The sequence below is a fragment of the Sciurus vulgaris genome (genome assembly GCF_902686455.1).
Source record: "Sciurus vulgaris genome assembly, chromosome: 18".
Lineage (NCBI taxonomy): Eukaryota > Metazoa > Chordata > Mammalia > Rodentia > Sciuridae > Sciurus > Sciurus vulgaris.
The window spans coordinates 21,836,679-21,860,001 of NC_136479.1; the positions used below are offsets into that span (position 1 = coordinate 21,836,679).

General features: G+C 54.4%; 4 protein-coding genes and 1 long non-coding RNA gene across 5 annotated transcripts; 4 read left to right on the forward strand and 1 right to left on the reverse strand.

Annotated features, from left to right (window-relative positions):
- The first annotated feature begins 42 nt into the window (after positions 1–42).
- On the forward strand, positions 43–6,381 carry MAPK3 (mitogen-activated protein kinase 3). Its single transcript, XM_079121546.1, is given in 16 exon segments — positions 43–164; positions 166–233; positions 1,280–1,442; positions 1,444–1,463; positions 3,225–3,414; positions 3,558–3,674; positions 3,852–3,869; positions 3,871–3,912; positions 3,914–3,968; positions 4,338–4,459; positions 4,461–4,470; positions 4,634–4,650; positions 4,653–4,745; positions 4,841–4,844; positions 4,847–4,993; positions 5,787–6,381. Coding segments are annotated over 15 exon segments (1,140 nt in total). The 5' UTR covers positions 43–59; the 3' UTR covers positions 4,963–4,993; positions 5,787–6,381.
- Positions 6,382–6,924: 543 nt separating this feature from the next.
- On the forward strand, positions 6,925–14,022 carry GDPD3 (glycerophosphodiester phosphodiesterase domain containing 3). Its single transcript, XM_079121513.1, is given in 11 exon segments — positions 6,925–7,188; positions 7,470–7,512; positions 7,737–7,872; positions 7,959–8,003; positions 8,117–8,236; positions 8,318–8,407; positions 8,732–8,845; positions 8,847–8,866; positions 10,786–10,845; positions 10,949–11,000; positions 13,125–14,022. Coding segments are annotated over 11 exon segments (957 nt in total). The 5' UTR covers positions 6,925–7,049; the 3' UTR covers positions 13,263–14,022.
- A 504-nt stretch (positions 14,023–14,526) lies between these two features.
- YPEL3 (yippee like 3) lies at positions 14,527–17,949 on the forward strand. The gene is made up of 5 exons (XM_079121540.1): positions 14,527–14,652; positions 15,309–15,491; positions 15,592–15,635; positions 15,844–15,952; positions 17,472–17,949. The coding sequence occupies exons 2-5, from the start codon at positions 15,375–15,377 to the stop codon at positions 17,559–17,561; spliced, it is 360 nt and encodes a 119-aa protein (XP_078977666.1). The 5' UTR covers positions 14,527–14,652; positions 15,309–15,374; the 3' UTR covers positions 17,562–17,949.
- On the reverse strand, positions 17,790–19,364 carry LOC306649974. Its single transcript, XR_013760758.1, has 2 exons — positions 19,227–19,364; positions 17,790–18,469 (listed from the first exon to the last, which is right to left on the reverse strand). It is a non-coding gene; the product is annotated as an uncharacterized lncRNA (long non-coding RNA).
- On the forward strand, positions 18,951–23,123 carry TBX6 (T-box transcription factor 6). The gene is given in 9 exon segments (XM_079121545.1): positions 18,951–19,121; positions 19,124–19,154; positions 19,232–19,465; positions 20,343–20,610; positions 20,717–20,863; positions 20,939–21,009; positions 22,120–22,193; positions 22,274–22,457; positions 22,538–23,123. Coding segments are annotated over 9 exon segments (1,314 nt in total). The 5' UTR covers positions 18,951–19,030; the 3' UTR covers positions 22,752–23,123.
- Positions 23,124–23,323: the final 200 nt, after the last annotated feature.

A 23,323-nucleotide genomic window follows, 5' to 3' on the forward strand; every position in this document is an offset into this window, starting at 1 on the left:
GCGGGCGGGAAGGGGCGGGGCCTCGGGCGGGGCCGCCGGGGAGGGAGGGAGGAGTGGAGATGGCGGCGGCGGCAGCGGCTCAGGGGGGCGGGGGCGGGGAGCCCCGGGGAGCCGATGGGGTCGGCCCGGGGGTCCCGGGGGAAGTGGAGATAGTGAAGGGGCAAGCCGTTCGACGTGGGCCCGCGCTACACGCAGCTGCAGTACATCGGCGAGGGCGCGTACGGCATGGTCAGGTGAGGGGGGCGTTCCGGGGGGAGGGGGCCGCCTGGGGAGGGGGGCTTCAAAGGAGAGGGGAAAGCACGTCCCTGAGCTTTCGGGAGGTGGAGGCTCCGGGCGTCCGGAAGAGACAGGGGACTCCGGAGGCTCGGGGAGTGTCCCAGGGAGGGGGGCCTTGGAGTGCTTGGGGGGGGGGCGTCGCCTACATCCCCGGGTGGGGGCTTGGAGGCTTCGAACCGACCCTTCTATAATGAAGTGAGGGGCATCTGAGTGACGTGGGAGTGTTACGGGCACCTTGGGGACCTTAGATGGGATGAGGCTAAGAGCATAAGTATTGGTGAAGAGAGAGTGAAGGACCGTATGAGGGGGGGAGATGCCTTGGGTTCTTGTAGTGAGGCTGGGCCAGGGAGTTTGGGAGAGAAGAGCAGGGCTCAGGGTGAGGCATGGCTCTGCCCCTCTTCCATCCTGCCCCACCAGGGGCCCTGATGAAGGATGAGGGTGTCAGCAGTGGCCTCCCTGCATCTTTTGGTTGGGGTCTGTGCCTTCTCCCTGCCAGGCTGTGTGCTCTAGGCCCTTTTGTTACTGTGAGAACAGCTCTGCTGTCCAGGTTCCTCACCCTGAAAACCCACCCCACCTTATCCTTTCTCTCTGCCTACCCTGCCCCCCACAACTGCCTCCTTCTTGCAGTATTTGCCTCGTCCAGCTCCTCCACTGTCTCCCACCCCCTGGATCTATCTATCTAGAGTTGAGGGAACCCAACTTGGGAAGTGCAGAGAAGGGGTCAGGGCAACTAGAATGAAAGGGGGCTGAGGAGAGAGAGGAAGTCAGTGAGTGGTCAGTCTCTTCCTCTGTTTGTGAAGTCACCGAAAGGCTGCCTGGCTGGTCCCCAGCTTTCTCCCTGGAGATCCCAGGCTTTCACAGCAGGAAGGAACCAGCATTGTTTATGATTTGGCCTGAGCCCTCTCCTGCTCCCTGGCCTCCCTGCCAAGGTTTGGGTGGGGCCACCAGCCCTGGATTCCCCCTTTGTAAGGCCACACCAGCGACATCTCTCTGACCCTTTCAGCTCGGCTTATGACCACGTGCGCAAGACTCGAGTGGCCATCAAGAAGATCAGCCCCTTCGAGCATCAGACCTACTGCCAGCGTACGCTACGAGAGATCCAGATCTTGCTGCGTTTCCGCCATGAGAATGTCATAGGCATCCGAGACATTCTTCGGGCACCTACAACTGGAAGCCATGAGGGATGTGTATCCTTCACCTTGGCCCAGCTGGCTGGCCAGGCACAGCCTCAAAGCTGGGCTGGGGAACGCTCACTTTCTTTCTTTTTCCATCTTCCTTACCACCCTCCAAACAAACCCAGCAAAATAAACTTTCCAGCAGAAAGCGAGGCCATAAATCAAGAAGAGGACCAGGACCCTGGCCTGCTGTAGCTAGGCAGGGTGGCCTTGGACAAGTCCTTCTCTGCTCTCTGCCCCAGTGGGGTGGAGTGTGGCGGGGCAAGATGGTCTCTATAGGAGCTTTGTCTTCTGACATCTGTAATTCTGTGATATGATCCAGCCTCTGCCCACAGTCAGTTCTTGCTTAACAGACTGATGATTCTTTCCTCTCTGGGTCCCCAGACTGGAAGGAAGGCAGTAGGGAAGAAAACTGCCCTTTCTGCTGGCCTGCTCTGTGACAGGTACTGTGTGTGGCAAGTTTTTTTTGACAACTCTTACTCTATCTCCCAGCTGCCCTAGGAGATAGGCCTTATCAGTTCCATTTCAAAGATGAGGAAACTGAGGCCCCCAAAAGCCTAAAATCAGGTGTTTCTGTTGCTGCCTCCTCCCATCCCCCAGATGGGAACTGGTACTTCTTTCTCTGAGACTTCCCGCTCAGAGCCCCACCCTAGTCACCTGTGGACTTGCACCTTGCCCAGGGAGGCTACAGCCCAGCCTTTGTTGCCCTCCCTCAATATTGCCCGCCTAGTCTGCTTCCTGCCTGGCTTGGTTGTTAGCAATGTGTAACACCCATCACCTCTTCCCCACCCACCCCTGCCAGTCCTAAGCCTCCACCCAAAAGTAAGGATTTGTTTCATAGTCTCTGAAGCCCTCCACCACAGAGTACAGACAGAAAATCTCTACACCCCAGCTTGCTGTGTGACCTTGAGCAAGTCACTGCATCTCTCTGGACCTCCCCATCTATAAAACAGCAAGAGATGTGTAGATGTTCTCTTTAAAAGATAGTCCTGACTTATTCTTCCAGAAACAAGCCAAATGGCATTTATTTCTTTATTTATGTTTAATCTTGTTTTATCTTCAAGTATAAAAGGACATTTACTCCTCCATCTTCTGATGTATGGCCAGGCACTCTTATTTGAGTAGGAGGCATGCTGTTGGGAGTGTCTTCTCATTTTTCTGGCACAAACCCATTCCCATAAGGCAGGCATTTATTTTTAAGCAAACATTTATTGCATGCCAGATGGTGTTCATTACATTATCTCATTTAACCCCCTCAACAGCCATGTGGCTCAGGCTTTTATATTAGCAATAATAGTTGATGTTTGCTGAGCACTTCCAGTGTGCCAAGCACTGATCTGAGTGCTCTAGGGTCATCTAGTCCAGTCTTCACAGTTACCCTCTAAAGAACAGTTACTTCCTCTACTTGCCAGATGAGGAAACCAAGGCACAGAGAGGCAAAGATCATAAAACCAGGAAGGAACAGAATGGGGATTTTGGACATCAGTGGGTTAATTCCTGAGCTGCTGCTCTTAACTTTGAAGTTCTTCTGCCTCCTGCAATTTATTAGTGTCCCCACTTCCCCATTAAGGAAACTGAGGACACAACAGAAATGCCTTGCTCAGGGTCACCAGCTGAGATGCAACAGAAGCTCTGAGCCTTGGCCAGCTCATGAGTCCAAGGGACCAAGGGACCCCCTGCAGGAGGACTGTGCAGCCTGCTCACCAGAGCCTGCTTTCCTTAACGAGTGCTTCCCGCTACCCCCCACCTGGGGGTCTCTGGAGCCGTCCTCAGCTACATTGTGCAGGACCTGATGGAGACAGACCTGTACAAGTTGCTCAAAAGCCAGCAGCTGAGCAACGACCATATCTGCTACTTCCTCTACCAGATCCTGAGGGGCCTCAAGTATATTCACTCGGCCAATGTGCTCCACCGGGATCTAAAGCCCTCCAACTTGCTTATCAACACCACCTGCGACCTTAAGGTCAGAGGGCTGAGTGCCTTCCCGCCTCCCCTGGGGCTGCCAGGTGATGAGTAGAAGCTTTGGAGCATGGGGAACAGCAATAGATGAGGCGCGGTGGTGCCACTGCCTTGTACCCAAGCTTAATGGCCTGAGTTTGATTCCAGATCTGCGATTTCGGCCTGGCCAGGATCGCTGATCCTGAACATGACCACACTGGCTTTCTGACAGAGTATGTGGCTACACGCTGGTACCGGGCTCCAGAGATCATGCTTAACTCCAAGGTAGGAGAGCTCCCCACCTGTGAAGGGAAGCCCTGGAGCTATCTCTGACCAGGCACTGGGCCTTGGCCTCTGGAAGGAGCATAGTGGTCCAGGCTTCTGCCCTCTGCCTGGTGTTTGGCCCAAACAACAGGACCTCCCTGAGGCCTGCCCAGGAGCCCACAACTCTCCCCCTCCCAGGGCTACACCAAGTCCATCGGACATCTGGTCTGTGGGCTGCATTCTGGCTGAGATGCTCTCCAAACCGGCCCATCTTCCCCGGCAAGCACTACCTGGACCAGCTCAACCACATTCTGGGTGAGGGGTCCTGGACAACTGAAGGGGATTAGCTTATCAGACGTGAGATTTCTGGAGGTCAGGGTCAGGGGTGTCACAATGTGTAGAGCCCCTTCAGCATTTGACATTGTTCAGCAAGGTATAGATAGATCCCCAATCGATAGATGGGAAAAGCAAGGCTAAGCCCACACCCAAGGAAGTGCTGGAACCAGGATTCAAACCTAGGGCTGCATGAGTCTCAACACCCTGTGCTTCTCCACCATACTGTTGGCTGGGAGGCAACTGAGGAGTTGGAGCAGGCAGCTGGACTGGGGCTCTTGTCCTACCTCCTTGGCCTGTTCTGTTCCTAAAGGAAGAAGTTTCTCACCAGGACCCCCATCTTACCCACAGGTATCCTGGGCTCCCCTTCTCAAGAGGACCTGAATTGTATTATCAACATGAAGGCCCGAAACTACCTACAGTCTCTGCCCTCCAAGACCAAGGTGGCCTGGGCCAAGCTCTTTCCCAAGTCGCGACTCAAAAGGTGAGAGACTTAGATGCTGGAGTGGGCTAACGCCTGGGTGTTGAGAAGAGTGGGTGATCCCTGCAGCTGTCCGAGTTGACAGGCTTCTGGGCACTGGGCGAAGTGATGCTTTGGGGAGCTCCTCCAGCCTTCCCTTTGATCCCTGCCTCCTGTGCTTCCCTAGCTCTTGACCTGCTGGAACCGGATGGTTAACCTTCAACCCCAATAAACGGATCACAGTGGAGGAAGCACTGGCTCACCCCTACCTGGAACAGTACTATGACCCCACAGATGAGGTGGGCCATCCACCAGCAGCAGAGCGGGCAGGCAGGTGAGGGAATAGCTATCCCCCAGTGCCCTGTCCTGAGCTTTACTGTTTTTGCCACGCCAGCCGGTGGCGAGGAACCCTTCACTTTCGACATGGAGCTGGATGATCTACCCAAGGAGAGGCTGAAAGAGCTCATCTTCCAGGAGACAGCACGCTTCCAGCCAGGGGCACCAGAGGCCCCATAACCTGGACAGATGTCCCTGCCCCTAGGGCCTGGTGAGTGACCCTCACTGCCCTCACACAGCCTCACCTTGAAACAAAGGTGCCCATCATGCCTCAGTAAAGTCACAAACATGCCTCACACTATGATCCATGTGTAGGTAGTGACAGAAGGGCCAGAGGCCTGCCTGGGTCCAAGACTCATGGCCCACCCCTGTCCTCCAACCCTATGTGTCTCCACTTGTCAACACCCAGCCCAGAAACCACTTCAGACCCCCAGAAGTCACTTGGCTCTGAGGAGCCAAGCCAGCCTTTGGCTCTCCCAGTGTGTGCAGAGAGGCAAGTGGTGCTGTGATTGCTTTGGGAGGAGCCCCAGAGCACCCAGCTGGCCCAGATGCCAGCTCCTCACACCTGCCACTCAGGTCAACAATTCACACACCTGGGGGGAACCTGCTGGGCCTACCCCCCCACCCACACTGCACTCATTCCCTCCTCCAACCTCTTCCTTGGCCTACTGTGGCTGATGGAAGGAAGGCAGACACGCCTATCTCTGCCACTTCATAAGAACTGTGATGTTGTGCAAGACACAGTACCTCTCTATGCCTCAGTTCTCGGGGACCATCCTGATTATGAGAGCAAGCCCCACAGAGTGCTAAGCATGTACTGAGGGGTTGATGAGTACCCACTCACTCAGCCGCAGCACCGTGACGGGTGCCAGTGGTATTCCCACCTGCAGATAGGGAAGCAGACATGTTCCACCAGGGTGATAGTGAAATGGGAGATGCCCGGGTCAGGACTGCATTGGTCCTCTCTCAGTGCTAACAGCTCTTTCCCCTGCTTCTTCCTTTAGGCCCTGCCTCCTGCCTGCCCCTTCCCTGCTGGACTGTTAGAAAATGGACACTGTGCTCAGCCCAGACCCTGGCAACCCAGGCCAAGGGTGGGCCTGGCTACCTTCTCTCACTCTGCTGGGGTCTCCTGCTTTAGGCAGGCCGAGGTTCCCTCTCACCTCTATCCCTACCCACTATCCCACCCCATCCCAACCCACCCTGGACCTGAGGGGCTCAGGTGGCCCCAGAGCAAATCTCTGCGTCCATCTTGCCCAGTCTCTAGAAGTTCTGAAACAGAAGGGCCCTGACTGCCCCAGGACCTGCTGAGGGGCAGGGCCACTAAGTAGGGACTCGGGGCAAGCCCTGTCCCAATCACCTCATTAAAACCCCACCCATTTTCCCTGAAGGAACATTCCTAAGTCTCAAGGGCTAGTATCCCTGAGGAGCCAGGCCCAGGCCTAAACCCCCTCCCCCATCAAAGCTGCCACATTTAACGCCCTTGCTGCTTCTGTGTGTGGGTGAGTGGGAGTGGAGGTGGGGGCATGTGGAGAGTCCTGTGCCCCTGCCCACCTCCCCATGCCTGTATCTAATATATAAATATAGAGATGTGTATATGGATGACCTGGTCTGTCTGTCTGCGCCACCGCCCTCTCTTAACCGATACCGCTTTAATGACTGACAGCTGAAGCCCAGCTGCTTCCCAGCTGTGCCTTTACATGACCCTGGTGACCCTTGGCATCAGTGGCCAGGGTTGAGGATGGGTTATAAGGAGCTCCAGACTCCTAGAAAGAGTGGGGTCAATTTTCCCCTTAGTCACTGTCCTCTCCCTCTCTAATGGCTTCCTGTCTAAACTGGCTGGGGGTGATTCGGGGGTGACTCAGGGGCCACCCTACACACCCCCAGATTCTCTGGAAATGGCAAGGGCTGTGGGTTGCATACCCTGGCCACAAGCACCCATGAAAAGGGGGACACTCATAACAGGCTCCATGGAGTGGGGATGTGTTATTCCCCTCACAACCAAGGACAGAGGGGTGCTGGATCTGTGACAAGCCTGGGGCTGTCAGGGCTGGGGCTGCCTGCCTTGACTCCCAGCCTCTACCCCAGCCCCAGGGAGCCCTGCAGCCTGGCTGCAAGCCAGCTGCACAGCAGCAGGCTCAGCAAGTCCCAGGGGCGTTGGTGTCGGCCAGTAGCAGAGCCGGCCTACACCAGCCAGGCAGGCAGTGAGACTGCAGTCCATTGGGACAGCTGCACTTGCAGCACTGGAAACCCAGATAGGGAGTGTGGCCATGAGTCCCCTGCTGTACTACGCCCTGCCCGCCCTGGGTGGCTACATCACACTCTCCATCTTCTTCCTGCGCCGGCCTCGCCTGCTGCACACACCCCAGGCTCCAGCCTTCTGTTCCCGCCTGGTGGCCCACCGAGGAGGTGAGCTGGGGGAGGAGCTGGTAGCTTCTGCGGGTGGAGTGAGGCTAGCGAGACAGGTGCCACAATGGGCAGCAAAGAGGGGCAGGATGCTGGAAGCAGGGCCAGGACTCTGGTAAGAAGAGAGCTGGGGCAGGGCAGAGCGTGGAATGGGGAAGGAGAGGTCAGTTCAACCTGGGCTGACTGGGTAGATGAGATCCGAGGCCGGAAGGAGGCCAGCAACAGGGAAGGTGGCTGATAAGGTCAGGCCGGGCCCCGGGACCCAACCCAGCCACCCCACACAGGCTCTGGAGAGCGGCTAGAGAACACCATGGAGGCCATGGAGAAGTGAGTTCACCTGCCCAGCCACGTTGCCATGTAAGGTTGTACCAGTTGTGTACTACAGGACACCTAAGAGTGCCATTTATGTTTTAATCTGGGCGTCTGGAGGCCTCAGAGGTGTGCAGGTGGGCCTGTACCTCCTGCCATTAACTCTGCCCACATGCTCCCACTATTGCTACCTAGCATGGCCCATCCCGGTCCCTGCACCCCGCTGACCTTTGCTCCCATAGCGCCATGGCCCAGAGAGCAGATCTCCTGGAACTCGACTGCCAGCTGACGCGGGATGGTGTGGTGGTGGTGTCACACGACAAGAACCTGTCTCGCCAGTCAGGCCTGAATAGGGATATAACCAGCCTGGACTTTGAGGTGGGCCTTTTTGCGACCCACGCCCCCGAGCTGAGTTGCCATTTCTCAGTGTGTGCCCCCTGACGATATGCTCCCTGCTGTCCCAGGAGCTGCCCCTCTACAACGAGGAGCTGGAGGTTTACTTCTCACCAGGTGAGAGGCAGGCACTAAGTGAGCTGAGGCCACCTTCCTGGACCCCCCTTGGGCCCATACCCCCATGCCATTGATCCTTCTCTGATCCCACTTCCCATGTCCCCATTTCTAGGGCCACTTTGCCCATGGGTCAGATAGGCACATGGTGAGTCTGGAGTACATGTTCCAGAGGTTTCCAAAGGTGCCCATGAGTGTGGAGATCAAGGAGAAAGATGAGGACCTCATTCACAAGGTGAAAATGCAGGCAGGGTAGGGCACAGCCCAGGCCCAAGAGAGGCCTGGCTCTCTCTCATCCTCCCTCTCCTCCTCCTAGGTAGCAGACCTGGTGAGGCGCTTTGACCGCAACGAGATCACCATCTGGGCCTCAGAGAAGAGCTCAATCATGAAGAAGTGCAAGGCTGCTGTAAGTCCCTCTTCTTCCCTGCTCCTCCTTTTGGGGGGCTGGAGTCCAGCCTACCCTAGGGGCCCTAAGCTAGAGGGGTCTGGGAGGGCTCCTGAGGAACTTGAGCAGAATCTCCATGACAGGATTTGGAGAGGTGGGGCAGTGGGACTGTGAGCCCTGGCTTGGTAGTGGCAATGAAGAGGGCACCTTCAGGCCTCCAACACTGGTCAAGAGGTGACTAGGGCCTCCTGAATGTCCAGCACAGCTCCCTGCAGTCCATGGTTCCCCTCTGCTCCCCCAGGAGCAGACAGATCCCCCTTCTCTTCTCTCTCCTGGCCTCCCCAGAACCCTGAGATGCCAGTGTCCTTCACGATAAGCCGAGGATTCTGGGTGCTGCTACTCTATTACCTGGGGCTGCTCCCCTTCATCCAGATCCCTGAGAAGTTCCTCTTCTGCTTCCCTGCCAACCATCATCAACAGGTACCAGAAAAACAGGCCCTACCCAAGCCACATCTGCAACCCTGAACCCAGCTCAGAGTCTGCTGGAAAGAGGAGTTCCAAGCTTCCCAGTTCCTTGGACACCATCAAAGAAACCCCCAGGGTCCTTTGAGGGTGGCTCTTACCCAGCAATCATGAATGATAAGAGAGCCATGAACCCTGAAATTGCATGCGTATGGGTACTGATGTGCAATTTTAGAAGAAAGGGTTCATTCATTCATCCAAAATATTTACCGACAGCCTCTTCTGGTCCTGCAGCAGTTAAGCTAATAAATAAGAGCCTGTGGGTAGGTCATGTCTTCAGTGAACTTACACAGTCTGGCTCACTCAACATCTTGGTGCTCAGGGTCTTAGAAGGAAAAGGTGAGGAGCTTCCTCAGGCTGGAGACAGGATTAACAAAGGAACAAACTGGACACAGTATCAGGAATTATACTCCCTTGCTCTCAAGTTTGGCCCCTCTCTGCCTTTTGTGTGTGTGTGTGTGTGTGTGTGTGTGTGTGTCTGTGTCTGTGTCTGTGTCTGTGTGCGTGCGTGCCAGGGATTGAACACAAGGGCACTCAACCACTGAGCCACATCCCCAGCCCCTTTTTAAAAATATTTTATCTAGAGACAGGGTCTCGCTGAGTTGCTTATGGCTCAGTAAGTTGCTGAGGCTGGTTTTGAGCTCACAATCCTCCTGCCTCAGCCTCCCAGCCACTGGGATAACAGGTGTGCACCACCAAGCTCAGCTCTTCCCTTTGCTTTCCTACATGTTCTCTAGGGCGGTGGCCAATGCTCTCTGCTACCCTCTGTAGTCCTGAGGGAACCAGCCCCACAATCCCTTGCTACAAAGCTTTGTATATGTAACTTTTTGTACAGGATTTTCAAAATGTTTCCACATCTTTTGGTGTATTTGATCCTTACCTTACAATGCTCCCAGGAGGTATAGGAGTCATGACCCCCATAGTATCCATAGAGAATCAGAGGCTCAGAGAGGTTCTGTAATTGGTCCAGGGTCACACAGCTGGAAGTACAGAGCCCAGGTGTGCCCTAGGTCTGACTCCATAGCTTGCCATGGAATGCTGTGAAATCATATGAAGTCACCCCAACTGGCAACAAATAGCCAATCCATTAAGCATTATCTGGTCTCAAGAAGCTCACCAGATCCAGTCAGAAGGACCTCCAAATGGGTTGTCCAGCTTTGAAATCCAGCTGGATCCCAGCCCTGGCCTCAGCCCCACCACCAGTTTGCTTTGTGACCTCCAGCAAATCTGTTTAGTTCTCTAGACCTAAGTTTCCTTATCTGTAAGACAGTGAGGTAGAACTGGGTGTGGTGGCACATGCATGTAATCCCGGCAACTCGGGAGGCTAAGGCAGGAGGATTGCAAGTTCAAGACCAGCCTGGCAGGAGGACTGCAAGTTCAAGACCAGCCTTAGCAAATCAGTGAGGTCCTAAAGCTACTTAGCAAGACCCTGTTTCAAAATAAAAATAAGCTGGGCACAGTGGTGCATGTCTATACTCCCAGTGGCTTGGGAGGCTGAGGCAAGAGGACAGTGAGTTCAAAGCCAGCCTCAGCAACTTAGTGAGGCCCAACTTAGCAAGACCCTTTCTCAAAATAAAAGAATAAAAAGGGTTGGGGATGTTGCTCAGTAGTTAGGTGCCCCTGGATTCCATTTCCAATACGGGGGCTGGGAGGAAGGCTGGAGGTGTTGCTCAGTGGCTAAGCATCCTGGGTTCAATCCCCAGTACCAAAATGATAGTGAGATGGGGGGCCTTACGCTTGAAGCATGGATTTGTGGATCTCAGAGTAGGATCTCACTGAACAATAGGTTCTGTTGTGCCACTGCAAAAGTTTTTCTTTAGGGGCAGGGCTGCACCCCCATGACAGAGGGACTGACCCCCTCCACCTTCTCTTCACAGGACCTACTTCCCATTTTCCTGCTCTGGGCTGAACCAGTTGGCAGCTGTGGTTTCAAAATGGTGAGATAAGAGAGAAGACTGGGTGGCTGTCCCAGTAGCAACCTGCTTCCACCCTTCTCCTTTGTCCCCTCTTATCATCACCTTGCCATGTTGCCATCCCCAGGATCATCATGAGAAAGAGTCTGATCCGACACTTGGAAGAGCGAGGGGTGCAGGTGAGGACTTGAGCACCACTCTGGCATGTGCCTGGCATCAGGGTCCCAATCTCTCTGCTGCCGATTGTGGGATCACTTGGGCAAGCCATAGGATCTTCAGAGTCTGTTTCTTTATTCATAAAATGGATAAATGGTATATGCAACCCTTCTGGGTATGTAACTGGTACTTAGGAAGGGCTTATAGATGCATCATGAAGATGATGCATTGACTGTACTGATCCCTGAGGATCACCTTTGACCAGGTCACTTAATTTGTAAAGCTTGTTGAGCATGTTCCAGATGGGAGGAGAACTTCCCAACAGGGGCAGAGGAAGGAAACAGGCAGGCCACAACCTGCTTTACATCACCTGTTGAAAAAAGGAAGCAGAGTGCTGCGGGCTGCGGGGTCTGGAAGAAGAGAGGTGTGAGCATTCCCAGGAAGGGTGGGAGGAAGCTGGCACTCAGGGAGAGGAAGGGAGGACATCTCAGGCAGGAAGGCCCACAGGTGTGAAGGCTGGAGAAGCAGAAGACCAGGCTGGCAGAGGCACCAGGAAAGCTCCCAGGGCACAGCCTGGAAGAAGTGGCCAAGGGCAGCCAGGGCTCAGGCAGGCCTGCTGACCTCAGAAAGGAGTGTGGACTTCAGCCACAGGAAAGGAACATTTCTGAGGTCTTCAGAGGAAAGAGGCCTAATCCAGTTGAGGTTTGTTGAGTTTTTGCTAGTATGTGGAGAAGACATTGCGGGGTCGGGTGGAAGCACAGTTTTCATAGGAATCTGATGCTACCTTGGACAGGACTCAGGCTTAGGTGGCAGTAGTAGGGGACAGGTGGAAGAGGACTTGGCTAGTGACTGAATGTGGTGTGAGTGAGGCATTGGGATAACAAAGCTCTCTCTGGTCAGCCCGCTCATGCCTTGGACCTTCACCATAACTCTGTGAGTTTGGACCATCATCCTCATTCGTCAGATTAAGAAATCAAGGGCGGGCATGGTGGTACACCACCTGTAATCTGAGTTGAGCAGAAGGATCCAGAGTTCAAGGTCAACTTGGGCAATTTAGGAGATCCTACTGAAAATAAAAATCAAAGGGCTAGGGATGTAGCTCAGTGGCAGAATGCCTCTGGGTTCAATCCCCAGTAACTAAAGAGAAGGAGGAGGAAGAGGAGGGAAAGAAGGAGGGGGAAGAAAGGAGGAGGGGGGAAGAAAGGAGGAGGGGGAAGAAAGGAGGAGGGAGAAGAGAGGGGAGGGGAGGGGAGGGGAGGGGAGAGGGGAAGAGGAGGAAGAGGAGGAAGAGGAAGACGAAATCAAGAAGTCCAGTGACTTGCTTGGAATAAAAAATGCTGTCCCCACCTGCCTTTAGACCCACAGAGAGGCAGGGAAGGCTCAACATCAAGGGATGGGGCAGGCTGGAGGCCCTGGTGTGTTGCTAAATGTTCAACAACTGGCTCCCTAGGAGAAAAATTAAAACCTGATTTGAACATTACTTTCTCTGACTTAAGTAATGACATTGACAATGGTCAATGTCAGGCTATGAATGCAAAGTCATTAAATGCAAAATTAAGAAGATATGTGCAATAGCCCACCATTGTCCAGTAGCCCCATCTTATAGATTCAACAGATACAGGTACCCTCAAGAACACAGGAAATAGAGCTGGGCTGTGTGGCCCATACCTATAATCCCAGTAACTTGGAAGGCGGAGGCAGGAGGATCACAAATTCAAGGCCAGTCTCAGTTACTTGGCAAGACCCTGTCTCAATAACAAAAAATAAAGGATTGAGGATGTAGTCAGTGGTAAAGCACCCCTGATTTCTATCCCCAGTACCCACCCAAAAGAGAGAACATAGGAAATAGTAAATAATTAATAAGTAGTAAACGTTGAGAATTGATTGCCTTTGTTTTCATTATAATCTTTTTTAATTGTGAGTTTATACAGTTTAGCTTTAGCAATGGCTGTACTTAATACCAGTTTGCAAAATTCTTGAAATTAATCAGCTTCAGCATACCACTGTTGGGCGTTCTCTGCAGAGGAGGAGAAAAGCTCCCACCATAGATCAGGTTATCAGTAGGGTATAAGGCGAGGTGTGGGGCAGAAGGGGAGATTCTGTGTAAAGTTATTTGGAAACTAACAAACCCCTCCCTCCATATTCAGGTAGTATTTTGGTGCCTTAATGAAGAGTCAGATTTTGAAGTGGCCTTCAACCTGGGGGCTACTGGTGTTATAACAGACTACCCCACAGCCCTGAGGCGCTACCTGGACAACCATGGACCTGTGGCTACAGCCTCCTGAGGCCTTCTCCTCTGTTTCTCTTCCTGAAAAATAAATATTTACTTTTCAGTCACATAATTGTCCATTGAGTGAGAGGTGAAGGATGACTCCTGGAAGACCATCAAGATGGCAGATAGGGCCCAGGACCTGGGGCCCGACCCTGGGGCCCTAACCAGTCGGGGCCACTGGTTCCACTACATTCCAGATCCAAAGTAATGCCACACCCAATGCCTGCTTGGTCTCCACTCTCAAGAATGTCCCTTACAGGGCCAACTCAGGTGCCCTGGCCCCTGGCCTCTTGAGAGCCATGGATAATGGTTCTATTCTCCTAAGTCCTTTGAGAGCCCTAAGCACACTTGAGGAACTTGACTTCCCCCACGTTTGCCCCAGTGGGCCTCAACAGGCTGGGTGAGTTCATAGTTCAATCTGTACCTCCCACCATCCCAACTCCCCACTCTCAGGTCTCCTCCAGTCCTGAAACCTTATTGACTCAATGAAGAATCCCACCGCACAAACACTGAGTGCCTACTCTAAGCAGGGCTGGAGACAGGGACCACAGCAGTGGACAAGTCAAAGCTAGGCAGACACGTGGCTTAAACAGACGTTTTCACTGGAGGCGGACCTAACCCAGCCTGAGGGGTAGGGGACATGCAGGAGACTCCTTGGAGGAGGTGAAGTTCATGTGATAGGAACTGGCTTCTTCCAGGGCCTGTGCTCCCAGGAGTCCAACAGCAATGGCAACTTTAGCTCTTCCCTTTTAAGAGATGAACTAAGTCTGTTCCTGGTGATAGAGCAAAGGCCATGGAATTCAGTCGAAGTGAGTTGTTTTGCTTCTTACCGGCTGATCATCTCGGGAGAGATGCTAGACCTCTCCGGGCCACAGTCTCTGGTAAAAGGCAGGACAATAGGAGAGGCTGCCCTATAGGATTGCTGCGGAGATTGAGTGGATAAACGCAGGTATGTTATGACTATTATTTCCTGGGGATGGACGTCCTGATACCACCCTTCTCCTAACTCTGCGCAGGGTCAGGACCCTCAGATCCTTGCTTCTTCAAAACACCTTGGGATGCCAAGGAGCTGACCAGGCCCCGGGCCGCCTAGGGCCGCAGCCGCATTTCCGGGCCGGAGGCAGCGGGGAGCAGGGGAAGGGCAGCCCAGGCCTGCGCTGGCCGCCGTATGACGCGCCCCCCTCATTTGCCATGCGGCACGCCGATTGGCCACGGAGGCCGCCGGGACTGGAGGGCCGGCCCCCCCTCCCCCTCCCGCCGAAGCCGCGGCAAGCAGCTGGTCTCGGTGTAAACAAGTCGAGGCGGCTGCGAACCCGGGCCGGGGGGGACGGCGCCCACCAGGAGCGCCCCCCACTCCCAGGCCAGGCCACCCCGCGGACCGGGGCCCCGCGCGCCCAGGCGAGGTGAGGCCCGCACCGTCAAGGCTGCGCGTCGCCCCGCGCCCTCGCCCCGCCAGCGAGGACTGCCCCTTTTCCCCGGCGCCCGCCCCCCAACCCCCGCGCCCCAGGTGAGCCCCGGGGTCTCAGGTAAGGCTGCGCGATACAGGTAAGATTCCCTCGGCGGAGATGAGGTCTCAGCGCCCCCAGTGAGAGCCCCTCCCCTATTAGGTAACCCTCCACCTTCAGCAGGGCCTCCAGTCTCCTCCAGGTGAGGGACCCTCTGTCCAGGTGAACTCCCTGGTCCCCAGAGTAACCCCACCCGCAGTCCAAATGAAGTCCTAAGGACCTGCCAGTTCCTAACTTCCTGTGCTCCCCCCTGAACTGGGACTGACATTCACTCTAAAGGCCCCTTCCTCCAGCTTCACCTGGCAGGTCAACAGGGGTGAAGCTGAAAGCAGGTGGGTGACTCACCTTGAGCTCCTCCTAGACTCAGTTTCCCCGCTGATGCAACCTGAGGCCTCCTCACTGAGTCAAAACTGAAACGACTCTGGTCCCTGGAGAGGCTGCTGGCTCTGGGGAAAGGAGAGAGCAGCCAAGTGTGACAGAGTCCCCATGGCTCTGGGTGTGCCTGCATGTGTGTGGCCTGAGTCCTGACAGCCTACCTACTCCCTCCCTGGCAGGCACTGGGCTCCCTCTGCTCCCCGTGGGCCGCTCCCCGCGTGGGGCCACTGCCCCTGGCCCCCGCCATGGTGCGGATTTCAAAGCCCAAGACGTTTCAGGCCTACTTGGATGATTGTCACCGGAGGTATAGCTGTGCCCACTGCCGTGCTCACCTGGCCAACCACGACGACCTCATCTCCAAGGTAACCCGGCCACAGTTGAGGCTGGAATGGGAGGCTAAATGGGCTGACTGGCAGCCCCCACCAGTAGCCCTGACCCCCCTTTCCCCTTCCCACCCTTTAGTCCTTCCAGGGCAGTCAGGGGCGTGCCTACCTCTTCAATTCTGTGTGAGTATCTGGCCCCCTCATTTCTTTTTCCAACCTGTTGTGACCTGTGACTCCTGGTATCATGCTGAGACTACCAGAGTCCCCTGGTTCAAGCACAATCCCTCTCTTGGATGCTAAGGACAGATACAGTGGATACAAGCTTGCGGGGGGGGGGGGGGGAGGTTCTGTGATGGTGGGACCCTTCCTGGGACTGCCCATGTCCCCGCAGGGTGAATGTGGGCTGCGGGCCAGCCGAGGAGCGGGTGCTGCTGACAGGCCTCCATGCTGTCGCTGACATCCACTGTGAGAACTGCAAGACCACTTTGGGCTGGAAATATGTGAGTCAGTCATCTTCAACCCCACAGTAACCTTTGACCTGACCTCACATCACCTGTTTCTCACAAGCAGTCAACTGGCCACTTTTCAGAGTGAATAGGCCTGCAGAGAGAAGCCAAACTGTCTTTTCAGCCCCCGACCATGTTCTCTTCTCTTGCATCCTATAAGCGCTTTTAGGATTTTTCTCATAACCCATCCTTTCCTTCAAAGGCATCAGCATCCCTGTTTTAGAGATGAGGAAATAAGCAGAGTTACCATTTATTGAATGCTTATGTGCCATGCACTCTCACTTGTTTGGCATATATTTCCCAGAGACCCAGATTAGGTAATTTGCCCAAGATCATATCATAGTTTGTTCTTTTTTTTTTCCTTAACTCCAAACCCTTGCCCACTGACTTGTATTATCATTCACATGATCAAAGAAGTTGCCTAAGACCCCAGATAACATGGAATTTGGGTCCACACGCCTTCTCTTTCATTGCCACATTGCCAATGCTGCTGTCCAGGATCTGATTTCACTACCCCCCGAGTCTCCTTTTCCTTATCTGACATTGGAGGATAAAGCCGCCACCCTGGCACCCAAGATTGTAACAGGGATCAGATTAGATGTAGGCAAAGGAAGATTGCTCTTGGGGAATCTGTAAGGTGTTGAATTGGACAGGCATTGCTTGGAGTGCCTCTGTGAGGTGGGTACCCCGGGCAGAGAAAGACAGTCTCACCTGAGTTCAACTGTGGTCCTGCTACACATTTGCTGTGTGTCTCTAGACAGATGGCTCGGCTTCTCTGGACCTCTGAAAAATAAAGAGGTAGCCTAGGCCAGAGGTTAAAAACTCAAGTTCTTGTGGGCCGGGGACATAGTTGGTAGAGTGCTTGTCTAGCATGCACAAGGCCCTGGGTTCAATCCCCAGCACCAAAAAATAAAAATTAAAAAAAAAAAAAAAATCAAGTTCTTGAGGCCAATTAGATAATGTCAATTTACAGAAGAAATAACAGAGAGGAAGAGCAGCCTGGGATAAATGGGAGTCAGCATGTATGCCTATAGTTTACTATTTTAAAGTTTGGGGTTTTGTTTGTTTGTTTGTTTGTTTTAAGGCACAGGGATCAAGCCCAGGGCCTCGCACATGCTAGGCAAGTGCTGTGCCACTGAACTACATCCCCAACTCTTAATTTTCATGAAACTGTTATCCAAACAAAACTATGCGTAGGCTGAAATGGCCCTCAGGCCACCAGTTTGCAACCCCTGAACTGTGAAATCTTTTAAGCATTTCCATATCCTCTCTGTTGAAACTGACAGTACTTAAAAAGTACTCATGATTCAGAGTTCTATCTACTCCTTACTACTGAGAAACAGCCCTACTGTTTACCAGCTCTGTGTCTGTGGGCAGGTAGCTTGGCTTCTCTGGGCAAGTTTCCTCATATGTAAAATGGGGGCCAATCAGATCCATTCCCCAGCCCTGTGTCTATGGCAAACCTCTTGCCCAAAGATGACGGTACCAAACCCCTCTTCCCTGCCCTTTTCAGGAGCAAGCCTTTGAGAGCAGCCAGAAGTACAAAGAGGGGAAGTACATCATTGAACTCAACCACATGATCAAAGACAACGGCTGGGACTGACCCCTGCTCCTGACACATGTGGCTCCAGCCTGGCCTGGCCGCCAGGGGGCGCCACTGGCTTCCCTCCGCCTGAAGGGAGCTCTCAGGGCCCCTGCAGAGGAAGGATCCAGCTCCTGTACATATATTTTATTGCATGCACTGTGACCTTGGGGGGAGATCAGAAGGGGGACGACACCCCCACATTTCCCTGCGATCTGGCTGGCTTGGATCTCGTTTTTAATCCCTTCCTTTCCCGCCTGCCCCATAGATATGGCCTGTGTGCTGCTCTCTTGGCCCCAGTACACCGTCTGCCCTGTGAACTTCTCCCACCGAGCCCCTCTTACCCCACACGTGTCTGTTCCCCTCGTTCTGTAGCGTTTGTATATAATAAAACAATGGAGTGGAGACAGCCCCAGGCTCACGTGGGAATCCGGGAGGGGGAAACTCGAATAAAGATTCCTGCCCCTATAGACCTGTTCCGGACCCCCACGGGGCATGGGGTAGACACAGCCTTTCAAGCTGGTCTCCACGGCCTGTGGAGATCCTTGAGCCCACACTGGCCACTAGGCCTTGACCTCGGCTGATCTATGTCTTCTTGCGCTAGTGCTTGGCCGCCACCTAGAGGCAGCTCCCCTGCGAAGACGCCCCGTCACAGGCTTCACCGCCCCTCTCGTCCAGACTACAACTCCCAGAGGCCACACCGCAGTCTATCCCCCTCCCTCATACGCGTCTTTGCGCAGCGGCTGCTGGGAAGTGTAGTTCGGAGTGTTCCCCAGTGCGGACCTTTATGGGAAACCCTTCGCGAGAAGTCAAGACTAGAGCTGCGCACTTCGCGCAACTTTTGGGACTTGGTAGAGGGTAGAGGTATTTCAGAATGGGAACCAGGGAGGAATGGCCTCTACTGCGGACTCCTCGAGGTTTCCAGCGTCCTATGTAATTAACTCAGGCCCCTTCCCTCCAACCCGGCACTTTCCCTCCAGTTACTCTTTTTCCCTCCAAGCCCAGTTCAGTTCTCTCAAGTGGAGTGGAGATCGCCAGTCAGGAAGTCTGGGACGCCAGGGTCTGCCCCAGGACTCCGGGCTAGGTCCCAGGGTCCAGGCCCCGCCCCCCGTAGCTTGTCCCTAGCCGGGGCTCCCCCCGTGGGAACGGGGACCAGCTGTCCGGAAGCACCAAACTGCGTCCCTGTCCGAGCCCTGGGGATCAATCAGGCCGAGGAGTTAATTATGTAAGTGAGGGGGCAGGGGGGTCGGGGCTAATGAAGCCGCCCAAGGGGGAGGGGAAGGGGAGAGGGTACAGGTATCCGGCCACCCTCTTGGACCCCTTCGAGGCCCCAGGGGTTTCCACTCCAGCCCACCTCCAGGGCCCCAAAGAAGGGGAGGGGCTGTGATCTTGGGTCTGGAAGGGGCTGAGCTGTGAGCTATAAAGGGGGCATCTCTCAGCACCCGGGGGACTATAGGCAGCGTGACCTGAAGGCCGAAAGGGACTACAACATGTACCATCCACGAGAGTTGTACCCCTCCTTGGGGACCGGCTACCGTCTGGGGCCCCCCCAGCCGGGTGGGGACTCCGGCTTCCCTACTGCCCGGCAGAGGGCTACCGCTACCCGGGTGAGCGGTGGGACCTGCTGCTGGGTAGGGGTTTTGGGGGGCTGTGACCTCGGCTGGCTCATATTCTCCCACAACATACTCCAGATCTGGATACCCTAAACTGGATTGCTTCCTGTCTGGGATTGAGGCTGGTCCCCGCACCCTTGCTGCACCCCCACCCCTGCCCCTACTACCCCCAACCCTGAGTACTGAGCCAGCCCCACCAGCTGCAGAGGCCGTTCACTCACTCCCGGGGGTCAGCCTGAGCCTGGAGAACCAGGAGCTGTGGAAGGAGTTCAGCGCTGTGGGGACAGAGATGATCATCACCAAAGCCGGCAGGTGAGGGCTGGCCAGATCAGTTTCTACTGGGGTCTCTTGGGAAAGGTAGATCCTGGGCACCAGTCTGGGTTTGGGGGTTTCTCCAGTGCTGGAGCTCAGCCCAAGCTCTGAATCTGACTGTGGCCTGGGGCATGAGTGAATGTGGATGGAATCAGGACTTTGACAAAATGTCAAGGGTCAAGCCTGGAGACTGGGTTTAGGGGCCAGTCTTTCAAGGGTCACAGATCAGTCTGGACCAGGGTCAGAAAGTCTGACTAGGTTATAGATCAGTGTGTGGCCTAGATCAGAAGTCAGTCTGTGGCTGGAGTCAGGATTTAGACCATGTCTAGGATCAAGCTGGTGACCAGCATCAGGGAATTCTGGCCAGGATCAAGGCTCAATGTGTAATTTGAATAGGACTCAGTTTGTGACTAGGTCTGGGCTGACTTCTGAGGCTCAAGTGATCAGTGTGTAACCTGTGACAAGATCTTTATCTGGGTAGGAGCTCAGGCCCTAGCATGGCAAATCCTCTCCTTACTGAAGGCAAGGTCTCATTTTTTCTGAAGCAAATTTCCTATTAGCTGTAGGGATTGGTGATGGAGATCAGATAAGGAAACCAAGGTGGGGAGGAGTATGAGGCTCCTGGAAAGATTTCAGGGAGAAAAGTTAGCCACAACTGCTTCAGCAAGTAGGCCCTGCTCCTAACTTGCTTTGTGATCCTGTCTGTTCTTCCATCTGTAAAATGGAGTCTTTCAACTCTGCGATTCTGCCTCTGGGTTCTAATTCCACCTGTCCTGATGTTTCTCTGCCAGAACTGACTGCTTTGGGTTCCCTTACTGGTGCTAGGCCCACTTCTGACCATAGGTTCCAGGCCTCTCCCTTCTCTTGCCCTGTGCAGGCGCATGTTCCCTGCTTGCCGAGTGTCAGTCACTGGCCTGGACCCCGAGGCCCGCTACCTGTTTCTTCTGGATGTGGTTCCAGTGGATGGGGCTCGCTACCGCTGGCAGGGCCGGCACTGGGAGCCCAGCGGCAAGGCAGAGCCCCGCCTACCCGATCGTGTCTATATTCACCCTGACTCTCCTGCCACTGGTGCCCACTGGATGCGGCAGCCTGTGTCCTTCCATCGTGTCAAGCTCACCAATAGCACCCTGGACCCCCATGGCCACGTGAGGCCCAAGCTGGGACTCCAGGATAGGGGCTCTGGGTGGTGCTGGGTAGACAGCTAAGGCTGGGGCCCAGGACAGGGAATCACTCCTGTTTCTTCCCTTCCAGCTAATCTTGCACTCCATGCATAAGTATCAGCCCCGCATTCACCTGGTGCGAGCTGCCCAGCTCTGCAGTCAGCACTGGGGAGGCGTGGCCTCCTTTCGCTTCCCTGAGACCACATTCATCTCTGTGACAGCCTACCAGAACCCACGGGTGAGTGACTCTGCTTGAGGGGTAGCAGCACCCTGCCCAGGCTGCAGGAGCTTTGACCTGGATTTGTGCCCCCAGATCACACAACTCAAGATTGCAGCCAATCCCTTTGCCAAAGGCTTCCGGGAAAACGGCAGAAACTGCAAGAGGTGAGCATTGTCCTATCCATTCAACAATATTTATTAATCACTATGTGCCCAGCACTGTGCCAGATATCAGGAATGCAATGGTAAATAAAAACATTTATTCACTCATTGAGTCAATGAATACACTTATTTAGCACCTGCTGTATGCCAGGCACTGTTCTAGGCATTGGGAACACATAAGTAAACAAAGCAAACCAAAGCCCCTGTCCTCTTAGTGCTGATATGCTAGTGGGCAAGTGGACAAGTAAACAAAATAAATAAATAAAATATAAGTTAGCATATGTTCCACAGAGAAGAGAAAAAAATCAGGGAAGAAGGATAGGAAGGCTAGGGTGAGAAATGGTTTAGGAAGACCTCCCTGAGCCTGAGGAAAGAACATTTAAGAAAAAACCTGAAGGAAGTAAAGGAGGGAGCCATCTGGTAAGTGGGGAGAAGCATGCTAGGGAGCAGGAACTGCATGTGCAAGGGCCCTGAAGTAGGACTGCCTGCCATACTGTTGAGGTGGTGTGAGTGTGGAGGCAAGTCAGGGAGGTGATGGGAAGCCAGTTTAGGCTCCAGAGCAGGGACTTGAGTACAGCCCCCTCAGGATGGACCCCTGCCCTCAGGGAGCTCACCCTCTGTCAAGAGATAGACATGACCCATTCCATCAAATGTAAGTGTGACTGTGATAAACAGCGGGAGGTCAGGGAGTTCTTGAGGAAGTTTTGCTTAACCTGAGACAAGAGGATGAGTTAAGTAGGTGAAGAGGGGATAAAAGATACCAGAGAGACTGAATGGTAGCTGGTGGAGGTGGGGGCACAGAGAAATGAGCTGGGGTCAGGCCCTGCCCTAGCCCTGCAGCTTGGGAGAGTTTCCACTAATTCTAAATACAGTAGAAAGCACTGGAAAGTTCAAGTGGAGAATAAATCACAGTTCTGCTTTCTATTCCCTTAATTTGCTGGCCTTTAGTTCCTTCATCTCTAAAATGGGTATAATAATGGCACCTGCCTGATAGGGTTCCTGGGAGGGTGAAATGCCTGGCACCTGGTAAGTACTAATAGTATCATCATCATCATCATCATCATCATCATCATCATCATCATCACTATCCTCATCATCATCGCTGTTCCCCAGGGAGCGAGATGCCCGTGTGAAGAGGAAACTTCGGGGCCCAGAGCCAGTAGCCACAGAGGCCTATGGGAGTGGAGGTGAGCTGTCCTAATGGTGATGGGACCAGGCCTGGGATACTGATCCTCCCTAGCCCAACCTGTCCCTTCTGTCTCCCCAGATACACCAGGGGGTCCCTGTGACTCCACCCTGGGTGGGGATGTTCGTGAGTCAGATCCAGAGCAGGCCTCAGCCCCCAGGGAAGCTGTCCCTGCCCCAGCTCCTCCATGTGGTGGCCCTAGTGCTGAGGCCTATCTCCTGCACCCCGCAGCGTTCCATGGGGCCCCCAATCACCTACCAGCCAGGTGAGTGGGACAAGGACACAGGGCTGAGCTGTTCCAGGCCTTCCCTCTCTCCTCTTCTAACAGCTGTCTTTCTACTTTAGGAACCCCAGCTTCCCTGAGGCTCCAGACTCTGGGCGCCCAGCCCCCTACTCGGCTGCATTTTTGGAGCTGCAGCCCGGGCCAGGGGGCTCAGGGTACCCAGCAGCTCCACCTGCAGCATCCTTTGCCCCACACTTCCTCCAAGGGGGCCCCTTCCCCTTACCATACCCAGGGCCTGGGGGATACCTGGATGTGGGCTCCAAACCAATGTACTGAGCAGGGCCCTCTGCCTCATCTTCCATCACCATCTCCAGTTCCCTTCCCCCAGCACTGTAGCCCCCTCACTCCACTGTCCCCATCCCCCACACCAAATGGCTGCCTTGGGCCTGTCCCCCACCCCACTTCACACCTTGATTTCATTCCCACCCCCTCTGGCTTCAAAGCCCCAGCCAGGCTGCTGGAGTCCAGCTGGGGCCAGCTTCCCCTTCCCGGCTCTCACCTTGGTGTGAATGGAAGGAGGCTCTGCCTGGCCAAATGGGGACAGCCCAGCATCTCCACCTCCTGTGTACCCCCCCTTGCCACCACTGCAAGCCACACCAGTCTGTTCTCAGGACCAGAGTATTTTTGTTAATAAAACTCAAAAAGACATCAGCGCTCAGGAAATATTGGGCTAATGGTGTTGGCCCTGGGCGGGGCGGGGCCAGTCAAGGCTTTGTTAGGAAGCCCAGGCAGATCCAGAACTGCCTGTTCCAGCTGCGTGCCCTTATGCACATGAATCAACCTGCTCTGGGCCATTTTCCTCTTTAGGAAAATGTAGGAAACCTGAATTTCCTAACACGAGTTGTTTT